General features: G+C 48.5%; 1 protein-coding gene across 1 annotated transcript in view; it reads right to left on the bottom strand.

The window, feature by feature from the left end:
- BCO1 (beta-carotene oxygenase 1) overlaps positions 1-12,057 on the bottom strand; it is a 37,273-nt gene that overhangs the window by 14,794 nt on the left and 10,422 nt on the right. Inside the window, exons 3-6 of the mRNA XM_037815905.1 lie at positions 7,688-7,817; positions 5,918-6,065; positions 4,566-4,713; positions 1,883-2,106 (exon numbers count right to left, since the gene is read on the bottom strand). Coding sequence (XP_037671833.1) covers positions 1,883-2,106; positions 4,566-4,713; positions 5,918-6,065; positions 7,688-7,817 — 650 coding nt within the window. The remainder of the gene's footprint in view (positions 1-1,882; positions 2,107-4,565; positions 4,714-5,917; positions 6,066-7,687; positions 7,818-12,057) is intronic.

The following is a 12,057-nucleotide window of genomic DNA, read 5'->3' as shown; positions in this document are numbered from 1 at the left end:
GGGCTCCATCCAAGGCTGGGGGGGCTTAAATCCCAAAAACCACCTCTGTTCTTCTGGTTCCCGACTTTTACCACAAAGCCGGCTTACCCCAGGTTGCTAAGACTTGGTTGTCATAGCAGTGCCAACCCCGCTGCCCTGGAGGGCTGCACGTGGACTGGCCCCCGTTCTACGCCAACAAGCTCACCTGGGAGCATCAGCTCCCTGGGGCTCTGCAGACACCTCTCTGGGTGACCCTGAGCCACACCTGTGGCCTAACCCAAACGAGGGTGGCGGCCGTTTTTCTCTTTTGACAGCCCCGGCCTAGCCATCCTCCTTCCAGCAGAGAGGAGCCACTCCAGGCTGTCCTCAGCCACCTCCTCCCTGACTCACCTGCCTCTTTCTCCCCAGAATCAAAGTTTGAATTTTAAGAGGGGAGACAGAGGAGGCGGGCTTTCACAGTACAGGAGGGGGGACGGGGGGCAGTGTCTGCAAGGGGAGGTCAAGAGAGGGGTGATTATTTTAGTGTGTTCTTCCCCATGACCCCGATCCCTGGTTCTCTTCCAAAGGCATTCGGAAGCCCTTCCCAGGGCTCTCTGCCCTGCCCTCAGGGGCTCTCACTCTTCTCTCCGCGGGACTTCCCACGGGGCCAGGAAATCCCCAGGGCTGCAGGCTCCAGGCCTAAACACCCTGCCGTCCCCACCGGGGGTGGGGGACCCCACCGGGCAGCCTCACCTTCAGCCGGCATCCTGCCTCCTGCCACATATTCAGCCCACAACTGTTTACTGAGGGCCTACTATGCGCCAGACACTATTTTGGAAACTGGAGAGCCAAAGTAAACCTAAGGCTCTGCTTTCATGGAGCTAATGTTCTAGTGCAGCCAACAGAGATTGAAGGGCCATGAGGAGAACAGAGCAGTTTGGGGGTGCAGAAGCCCAGGGGCTCTGCTGTGGAGATGGCTGATCAGGGAACGCGGAGGGGAAACCCAGAAATCGAGAGAGGAAGACACCTGGCGGGAGAACGTCCCAGAGGGGATGTGCAATGCAAAGGCCTGAGGTGGGAAATGAGGACATTCAGGGTCTTATGAATTGTGATGAAGCCTTTGGATTTTATTCTGAGGAAGATGGGAAATTTCTAGAAAGTTCTGAGCAGAGGAGCGCTCTGACCTAATCTCTTTGTTCCCTCAAGGGCCTCCTTCTTCTCCCTGAGAAGAGAGAAGAGAGGGCTTAAAGAGGGTGGCAAATTCTTAAAGATGGACCAAAAAATGTACGTAAACACAGAAAAGGGGCAGAAGGGCTCTGCCGTGGTGGCTCCCACCAAAGCAGAGAGAGGGGTGGGCAGGAAGGGGGTTTTCATAAGCCGCCCTCTAGATTTGTGTATTACTGAATAGATAACACTGAGAATCACTTGATGTTGTTATTTTTTTAACATAAAGTAACAACAGCAAAACATAAAACAAAACAAAATGAAATGAGGTTAAAACTTTGAGCTCCGTGGTGTATCTGAACTGAACAGCAGGTTTCCGCTGTGCCCGCTGGTGGGACGTTCTCCTACGACGGCGTCTCATCTGTGGCCCTCCCCTCCCGCCTGACATTACACAGTGGTGGCAGGGATGCTGGAAGGGCCTTGGGTGCGAGCCACCTTGCCCGAGGCCACACCCGCTTCCTGGGCGATGTTAGGGCCCAGCCACTTTACCCCAACTCAGGACAACTCTGAAGGCCCATCCCAGCACTGGAACTCTCTGGAGGGTTGGCGGATGCCTCCCCTTCTGCGGGTGTTGGTTTGGAAGCCCTCCTGCATGCTCACCTCTGCTTCGGGGGTCCCCACCAGGGCACCTTCCCAGGACCCAGCTCCAGCTGCAGGGCTAGCCAGCCCCACCTGGCTAGGTGTCCTGGCCAGGCCTTACCTTTTCCTCCCTGTGGAAAGCCAGGCAGGAAGCCCAGCTGACTCCCCGCATGTACGCAGTTGCCATCTTGAGGATATCCAGCTTGAAAGGCTGCTCGAGGAAAATGATGTAGTTCTCGGTGACCCCGAAGCTGTGGTGGTAGCTCGGCGAGAGGAGGGAGCGGGAGGGGATGGAGCAGAACACCTCCGTGTGCTTCAGGGGGTTCATCCCTGCCTTCTTGGCCCCTAGAGAAAATAAATCCTCGGGAACAGTGCAGCGACCTGGCGGTCCCCAAGATGACAGCGCTCACCTGCAGCTGGGCCTCCCAAACTGACTCTGGAGCTAAGAAGAACCTTTGAATAAAAGCCAACAAGCAAACCAGACACGAGGGGCTGCTGTGGCTGATCCAGAGGACAGAGGCTCAGAGACCTTTTGCCCAGCACTCCCCCATCCTCTCCCTCTCTCTTCCTTTCTCTCCCCCCCTCTTTCTCTTTCTCTCTCTCTCTCTCTCTCTCTCACACACACACACACAACAGAGGGACCTGGTTCTACAATCTGAGTCAGGCCTCTAGACCAGGGGTCTACAAACAATGGCCCAGGATCCAAATCTGGCCCTCCACCTGTTTTTGTAAGTTAAGTTTTATTTGGAACATAGCCATGCCCACTGGTTAGGCACTGTCCATGGCTGCCTGTTTGCAAGCTACAAGAGCAGAGTTGAGCGAGTGCTGGAGAGACCATGTGGTCTGCAAAGCCTTAAATACTTCCTTTCTGGCCCTTCACAGAAGACGTTTGGTGGCCCCTGCAATGTGTGTATGAGTCATCTGGGGACCATGATAAACGTGGGGTGTGGTCGGAAGGCTGGGCGGGGGCCTGAGACTCTGCATGTCTATCAAGCTCTCAGGTGATAGGTGGGCTTCCCAGGATTTAGCTCCGACGTTTTGCTGGGAACCGTTTAGCAGATCCCTCACAGGGGGGATTCCATGAATTTCTCTTAGCATTGCCCATTCCAAAATGACTGGAAATGGGGAATAAGTACCTATTGTGCTTTTACATACATCTTGACAATCAAGGTAGGCTTTATGATCCCCATTTCACAGATTTGAAACTGAGGCTTGGTGGAACGGTCTACCTTTATGACCAAGAAGACACAGCCCCCTTAGCCTTGGCGTCCTCCTCTGGACTGCGGATGATAACACCCAGAGAGCAAAGGCAGAGAACAAAATGAAATAATGTAGAAGTTCAGCTACCTTTGTCCGTGCTCAAAACACTGGGAGTGCTTAATATATGCTCCTTTTGCTTATTCCTATGCAAGGATGACTCATCCAGCAGCCAAAAGGCCTCCCCACCCAGGCCTGGGGCTTGTTTAGAAGGAGTTTTCTGCAAGCGTCCCCACCTTTCCTGTACACTGGTAAACAGCTGGCTGGCGGGAGGGTGCTGTGGGGTTGTGGGGTAGTTCTCCTTACACAACAAATCAAGCCCAGTGCAAACCGAAATGAAAAGCATCCTAGCGCAGGAGGAGGGAGCCCCAGGCAGGGATCCCAGGGCGGCCACCAGCAGGGAGCAGATGTCCAGAGGGCAGCTGCTCGGAAGATGCTGGCGGCTCCTGAAAGCTGTGTGCCCATGGACATGTCACCTGACCCCCTGGGACTCACAGTCTTCCTCCGTAAGATGAGGTGGAAAATTCAAATACCCAGGTGATCCCATGGTCTGACATTCTAGGATTCCGAGCTAAACCCCATACTCCCTTTATTGGCTTAATTAATGGGAGTTCCATCTAACAAGAATTATTTGAGTGAAGGCCAGAGATTCATACCTTCTGACTTTGGGGGCTCTTATCCCCCAAAGAGCGTGATAATTTGCTCAGGAAGTTCTACAGGGCTGGAGGTGGGAGTGGGGGACCAGCAGGGATGACAGATAGAACTCAGTTTTCTGAAGCCAGGTCAGGCCAAGCCCACGTGCAGATTTGTACTGTCTCCTAGTCCTGCATGGCTGTCTTTGGAGGCCAAGTCTCCTGGGTGTGGTTCCCAGGAGGGTCCCAAAGACACCTGGGCTCAGAGCCTTGCCCTCCTTCCCCTCATGACTGTGCAATCATGATCGGCCTGGGCTTTGCTCCAGGATCCTGGCCCCAAATGGAGAAGGTCCAGGAAGCCCGGAAAACAGGGTGGGGATCTGGAGAGGTTCCCAGCAGGGTGGAGCTCTCCAAACTACCCTGGGAGCCTGTCTTCAGGGCTTGAGGGAAGAACGTGTGCAGAACGACTCTGGCACGTAAAGGATTGTCGGGAGACTGAAACAATAAATGAATGAATGGAGGCTGGATGCTGGATGGATAAATTAATGAATTAGTGCACTAAATCCCAAAGAATAGGATAAATGGATGGACAGATGGATGGAAGGATGATGGATGAATGGATGGATGGATGGATGGATGGATACATTAATGAATTAATAAATTGTAGCCTAAAGAAAAGGAGATTAGATCAGGAAAGGGATTCTCTCCTTCCATCTGCCCCCAAAGGAAGCCCAGCAACTCCTCTTTTCTCCTATAGAAGAAAACTGCCTTTATGGTCAGCTGAATAACATGGGGGAAAGCACCAAATTGAGACTTGTGTCATTAACAAAATCCCAAACTCTTCAGATGGAGCCACCATTGGCCATTTGTGCTCCATTATGTTTCCAGAGTGACAAACATTGGGTCAGTTCCTACCTGGTACTGTAGCAGGGATCTTGAATACCACATATTTTGTCTTCCCCTTGTCCATAATGGATGTGCCCATGTTGAGAAGGTTTCCAGCCGCATCATAATGAGGATGTGATGTTGCCAGATTTACAGCCACGTATTTACGATAATCCACCTGCAAAATATGACGGCCATCTAGTTCTAAAAAGGAGGGAGGGTGAAATTCTGTGAAGACCTGACTTATTCTAGGTTCAAAGAGACTGGATATTTTTGCATGTCTCCTGATCCGAAAATAAAACAGAATTCACCCTTAAAGAAGACGCTCACTCTCAGCGTCTGATATAACCTTGTTAAGGAGTCTCTTATAGCAAATAGATTGCAGGAGAGTTAGTGAGCCCGTGGTGTTTTGGGGGGCATTTGTTCTGGTCCTGCTGCCTGGCCCTGCCAGGGTTTTTTCAGTACTGGGGACAGGCCGCCTCGCCACAGCAAGCTCCAAGCAATGACCCGAGCTGAGAGGTAACCTTGGAGCTGATCTTGGCTGCTGTTCTATGTCTTTCAGGTTAAGTCACTTAAATCTTCCCCTTTTGAATTCCACAGAGGCATAAATCTCCAGATGTCTCTCCTAGGATTATTCTGGGAATGGAGGGGTTACAAAAACATTTGGTGAAAGTGAAATTCAGCCAACAAGCTGAATGACGACTTCCGCTCCCAACAGGCCACAACCGTAGAACAATGGGGTGGCCGAGGACAAACTGTCCACCTTCCTCCCCGCGAACGGCACACGCTCCAGCCAAGACTCAGGTAATTCTCCATTCTCTCCCGGTATCTATTGTCTGTAACTTTGGGGAAAACATACATCGGTTGGAACCATGCCACCCAGCTTAAAAGAAGCTGGCCATAATTTCACAGCTAAGAAAAGCACCCTCTTTAACAGATCATTCAACTGCATTGTGAAGACATCTGGGCTTTGAACAGCCAGCTGGAGAAAACTGAAAGTGGGTCAATTGATTTTCATAAAACTGTTGACTTGCTTTTTTCCCAGGAAATGTGTCTGCTGGGGGATTTATTTTCTGTGCCCTTGCTCTCTCCCTAATGCCTCCCTCTTCAGGTCAATAAAAGGAAGGGCTGCTGAGAACCCTGGGCATCCAGTACTATCAGTCATTCAAACCCCTACAGAGCTCCTACAAAGATGAACACTAAGATGTAAACAACATAGCTCCTGCCCTAAAGGAGCTTAGAATCTAGGGCTAAGTGTTGTGTGAGGAGAAGCCCAGCCTCCAGTGGAATTAGAGGAGGGGGCTCCTCCTGGGAGCCCCAGCGGCCGAGGAGGGCCCCTTTCTTGACTTGGGAACTGATGCTTATTGTATGTTTGCTGATACCTTCTCCAGGGTTTCCAGAGTCTGTGGGTTGATTTTCCTGATGTAATTGGTCTCTGTGGTAGCATAGAAGTCTTCCCCACACTTCATGATGTTAATCAGGCAGTTGTCTGTGAAGTCTGGGATGGTGTGGGACAGGTAGGAGAAAGCTCTGGGGAGAAAAGCCAATCAACAGAGACAATGGCTGTGTTCACCCAGCTGGAAAGTTCTGCCCTAGATGCCTTTATGTTTCCTACCACTTAAAGCACTTTACTTCAACCAAGGGTGAAAAAAGACTGGGTCCCAATGGGTCATTTGAGGAAATCCCGAGAACTCAGCTATCAAGTTGCCCAATGATAGCACCGTGTTGAGTCAGCTAAGAAGTGAGTCAGCTGGAACAACATGGCAGCCAGCCAAACCACCCTACCCCCCACCCCCACCCGGCTCCCAGAAGCCCAAAGGTCTCCCACACCCAGAACCAGCAGGAGCTGGTGGGTTGTTCTGAAGTATTTCAAGAGTCTCTATGGAAATCATTTACCTACCCATAAAGGGTCCCTAAAGCAAACCCGAGCTTTTCACAAGAATGTGAGTCCACAGATTACCTCAAATTTGTCAAGGAAATTAGTTTCTTAAAATTGGACAACAAATTAATCATGAGGTAAGAACTCATAGTTAGTTGGATCAGAAGGCAAACTCAAAGCAGGAAAAGGAGAAAGCAAAGGGGTGACTGTGGTGAAGTTGGCAGATCCTGGCTTCATGAATTGGTTACTGCGCCCCCTGCTGACAAATGGTGCAACAGCAAGAAAGCCTGACAGATTATGGTTTAAATTTTTTTCTCTCCCTCCCTTTCGTTCCCCCTCCTCCCCGGCTCCCCGCCAACTGCAAATCTGAGTTTGTGCTGGCTCTGTGTCGGCCCTAGCTCTGGATACTGGAACTGGGAGGATTATCTCAGTTTTGGAAAAGCACAAGCAATCTTTCATCCCTGGGTCAGTCTACCCCTAAGGCATTCTGTAACTCGTATCTGTGTCTAAGAGTTTCAGGAAGGAGATACTGAGGGCAGGCCTGATCCCCTGGCCAGCAATTTAATTTAATTTTTGAATATGTAATACATCCATATACATTACAACCTAGACGCTTTAAAAGGTACACAGCTAAAAATTTCCCCCATCCTTGTCCCCATTTGCCTGTTTCCCACTTCCCTTATAGATCCTTCCAGAGTTTCTTTACAAAAACCAATCTAAGTTCTTCTTCCTTCTATGCAGAAAATACAGCATATTATTTGCTCTTTCTGCTTCTTTTATCCCCCCATTTGACATATTTTAGAAATCTTTCCATACAGGACAGAGAGAGCATCTTCATTCCGATTTACTATTGTGTCATGTTCTCTTGCATCGTTTTACTATTATTTATTTAACCAAGCCTCTGTTGATGGGCATTTGGGTTGTTTCCCATTTCTTGTTATTAGAAATAATGCAACCATGAATAACTGTGTACATTTGTCATTTCAGATATGAATAAGCGTATCTCTAGGCCAAAGGAAACGTGCCTTTGTAATTTTGGTAAATAATTCCAAATTGTCCTCTCTCCAGCTATGTGGGAGAACATCAAATAATTTGTCAAGTGCTCTTTGCCTCCCTTGCTACCAGTGATCAAGAATGGTGTAGCATCTGTGGCCAAAGGCCAGGTTGGACATTTTTCACCCATCCTAAAGAAAGGTGTCAGAGGAGCCAATGATGGTTGTTTAGACCATCAACAATATCGAAAACCATGAGCAGATTCAAAACAGGCAGTTACTTAGAAAATATGTTTTTGCAGGGGTCCGGATAGGCCATTGTTCCAAACTCTGACACCACGATCCTGTTTGCTGCGATGTTGGCATTGTAGGTATCACTTCTCAGGTATTTGCTTCGGTAATCGACTTTACCTGGAAGAGAACAGGCAGCAGGTCTCAGGCGGACACCTTTGTAGGGCTTTGAACTCGATTTCAGTCATTCTAGTTCTTTCTGGGAACGTGAGGGCAGTTCGTTCACCAGGACATTCTCCTTTAATATTTCTGCCAGACACAGCTAGCAATTGTAGCACACGTTCCCACGCATTGTCTAACTTAAGGCGCAACCCAAGGTTAGTATTCCTATTATTAGCTCCATTTAACATGTGAGGGCACTGAGGCCCAGGGACGTCCATCAGCCTTGCTCAGCATCACCCATTCGAAAGGGGCTGACGGTCCGTTCTGCCACATGGGTATCCCCCCAGGCAAAGGCCAGATTTGGAGGACTGGCCCAGGAGGCCGCAGACTGAGGCTGGGTTTCCCCAGACCCTGTTCGGTCCTGGGAGCCCTGCCTGCAGAATCTTACGTGGACAATTTCATCGATATCTGCTGTGACTGGGGGTGATCTAACACCCAATTCTGTGCACATGGGCGGGAGGGGAGGAGCTGGTCTGCACATGTGCTCCATGTCTGACTCATCTGGACACTGGAGAGAGCCTGGCTCACTCGTGAAAGCGAGGCTGGGCTTCTTGACCAGTCCATCAAGACCAACCAAAAATATACCAAATGCTTCCAGACCTATATTGGTTGCCTTTTGCTGCTGTAACAAATTACCACAAACTTAGCGAATTAAACAACCCAAATTTGTTATCTCACAGTTTTGAAAGATACAGGGGTGAGGAGAGAGAGGGAGAAGAAGACAGAAAGAGAATGAGAGAGAGAGAGAGAGAGAGAGAGAGAGAGAGAGAAAGAGAGAGAGAGAGAGAGAGAGAGAGAGAGAGAGAGAGAGAGAGAGAGAGAGAGAGAGAGAGAGAGAGAGAGATCCTTCCCAGCTGGGAGTGGATCAGGAGAGGCTTCATGGAGGAAGTGAAATAGCCCTCCAAGGATGGGTAGGATCTGACTGCAATGGATTGGGGAGAAGCAAGGGGTGAAGGTAGAGTGTTTCAATTCACCTTTCCAGGAACTCTGTAAGCCAAGCCCAGAGGTGGGAAAATGCAGAGCATGTCCAGCCGAACAGAGTAAGGATGGGCTGGAGCAGGAGGTAGGGATTTGGGAAGTGGTTGGGGGGTGGGAGGTGCCATACTGGGTCCTGCAGGAGTGCCTGAGGCTCTTACACCTCATTAGGTAGGCAGTGGAGACCTCGGAGAGGTTTTTTAATTTGGTTTCATCTTGCTGCCAATTAGCAAATGAAATTATGTTAATTTTTTTCCCTAAAGAACACATTCTTAGATGTAGCATAATATGTGCTTCCACTGCTGGTATGATTACAGTGTGCAAAAAAGGAGGGCCCAAAACATACTGACATTTCAGTCTAGGAAAAAAAGTCATCAGAGAAAGGCCCCATCATATAGTCACTGCCACAGTAAAGTATTTATTAAGCATCTACGATGGGTCAGGAAGTGGGGGTGTAACCGTGAGCAGGGCAGGCAAAGTCCTCACCCGAGGAGAGTAACCTCTCCATGTGGATATTGAGAAGCAAAAGAGATGAGTCCATGGCTTCAGCTCTGGGCTTAGTCAGAATCCAGGCGCTGTAGCCGCTCAGTCTCGTTCAACCTCCATTTCCCCATCTGGATATTAGGGATCCCCAGCCCTTCCCTCACAGGTTTGGGAATTTTTGCCCTTGGAAAGTCCTGGCTGCTATAACTCTGGGTTGTCCAAAAAATCCTGGCGGCAAGAAGGCCTACCTGGGGGCCAGTGAGACCATGCAGGGGTGGGCCTCAAATGTGCTACCTGTTTTAGGGCCATCCTGTCTCCCCTTGGGCCAGCCTGTCCTCTGCCGGCCACTTCTGCGGGACGCCACCCAGAAGGCCCTGACCAAGCCCCACGGGCCCTTTGCCAGAAATTCCGAGTTCTGTTCCCTTGAAATGTGAACACGTGGCCCAGCTGGCTTGTTGACAAATGGCCCATTTCCTATAAACAACCAGCCACAGAGCGCAGAGCTCCCAGGGGCCATGGGAAAGTGTCTCTGGAATTGCTCAAGGAGGACACTCAACTTTGAGGTTGAGATTAGGAAGGAGCCACCATACATTCCTCCCACCCTGCAGGCGGCGGGGTTGGGGTGGGGGCCCAATCAGCCGCATTCCTCCCGGAGGGGCTCAAGTAAACAGGCCGGCCGCTGCCTTGGAGCTCCATTAGAAATGGGTCACGATTGATTTGGGGGGTGCAGAGGGGAGGCATTTATCTAACAAGAAAGCAAACTTTCCAAAAGGATACTTTGGAACTACGAATGGAAAAAAGTCGCTTTGCAAAGGCAAAATTCTCGAGAGCTCAATTTGCTCCAAATCGTGGTGACTGTGGTCCTTGGAATTCACATGTTCAAATCCTCGTGGGACACTTGCTATGACTCTGCTTCTCATTAGAAAAGTACCCAACATCACAGCGGAGGGAGACTCCAGATCACTAATCTCTATGCCTACTGTTTTAGAAACTTTCTATTTTGAAATAATTTTAGATCTGCCAAAAAGACTCAGAGCAAAGAAAGTTCTGATCTACCCTTCACCCAGCTCCCCCTTCTCCATCCTGCCTCCTTCATGAAAATCTTCAGTGTTTTTAAAAAGGCATTAGCTTTCCATTAGCCCCTGCTGAAAGCCGCAAGTTGCTTTTCTGCCTTTTCACTTTTAATTCTTGCCCCAAAGTTGTAACCGAGAAGTTAGAATTTTAAAAATGATCATGATTACCAAATCATTATCTAGATATTTCTCTTTACTTTCTAGTATATTAGAATACCAGAGAGAAATACCTGAAATTACTGAACTATAATCCAGCTGCCTTGATATCTGATAATGATCGTATAACTATCTAGCCTTTGTCTTGTGATTGTAAAACCTTGTGACTGACCCTCACTTATAACCCCTTATCCTGTTTTTCAGCTTTAGAGTCTTATGATCACCAAAGACAGCCTTTAATGTTTACAATGAAGGGCCTCAAGTCGGCCCCAAAACAACCCACCCCAATTCCAAAGCTGTCTTGATGGGCAGCTATTCTTACCAAAATGGGCCTGCCTGACATGCGCAGTAGCTTAAACTTTAACCTATAAGTGATAATACTAAATATCATGCCCATCATATTAAGGCTGCCATTTTCTTACATGTGTTCTGTGACTAAGCATGCAATCAGTCTGCGTGTACTCGATAATTCCATCATCTCTAATCTTGTCATCTGGAGCCATTGTGCTTATTATCCTAAAACCTGCCCATCTTTTGGTATTATAAAACCAGCAGTTTGGGGAGACAGATTTTTAGGCCGACAGGCCATCTGATCTCCTGCTTTGTGCCTAGCAATACACTTTTTCTCTCTGTGAAACCCCAGGGTCTCAGGAATTGGTCATTTGAGCAACATCGGGCAAGGAACCCACCACTTTTGATAGTAAAAAGGCTTTTCTTATTGGTTTGTCATTAAGTGTAGATTCTCCACCCTGGCTCATCACAACTCACCTAACCATAGGACAAATATCAACGTCAGGAAATTGGCATTGGTTAATGCTATTAACTAAGCTACAAGCCTTGTTCGAATCGTACCAGTTTTCCCTTTTCCCACGAATGTCCTTCTTGTTTGTTGTTGCTCTAGGATCTAATCCAGGATCCCACCTGGGTCTCCTCTGATGTGTGACAGGTCCTCAGTCCCTCCTTGTACTTCATGACACGGACACTCTTCATGTGCACTGGTCAGTTATTCTGTAGAATGTCTCTTGATTTGGATTTGTCTGATGTTTTCATGCGATTGGATTCAGGTTGTGTGTTTTTTGGGAAAAACACTCTGAAACGACCCTATATCCTCCTCAGTGCTTCATATTGGGGGAGACTTGCTGTGAGTGCATCTTATTATTGACATTAAAACTTTCACCACTTAGTGAGGTGGTATCTGCTGGATTTCTCCTCTGAAGAGTTACTATTTCTCCCTTTTTAACTGGTAAGTATCTCGGGTGAGATACTTTGAAACTATGCTAATATCCTGTTTCTTCTTAAGCCTTTGCCCTCTAATTTAAGCATCCGTCAGCAGGTCTTGCATACAGTGATTATTACTGTGGTATTCTCAGATGATTTTCCATTCTCCTCATTCCTTCTACACATATTAATTGGAATTCTTTGGTAAGGAAGATCTGTTCCTTCTCCCCCATTTATTTATTTATTCAAGTATTTATTCATATCCTTATGGACCCCTGGATATTTATTTTATT

Source organism: Choloepus didactylus, chromosome 22 (genome assembly GCF_015220235.1).
Source record: "Choloepus didactylus isolate mChoDid1 chromosome 22, mChoDid1.pri, whole genome shotgun sequence".
NCBI lineage: Eukaryota > Metazoa > Chordata > Mammalia > Pilosa > Megalonychidae > Choloepus > Choloepus didactylus.
This window is presented reverse-complemented; position numbering and strand designations above follow the sequence as displayed.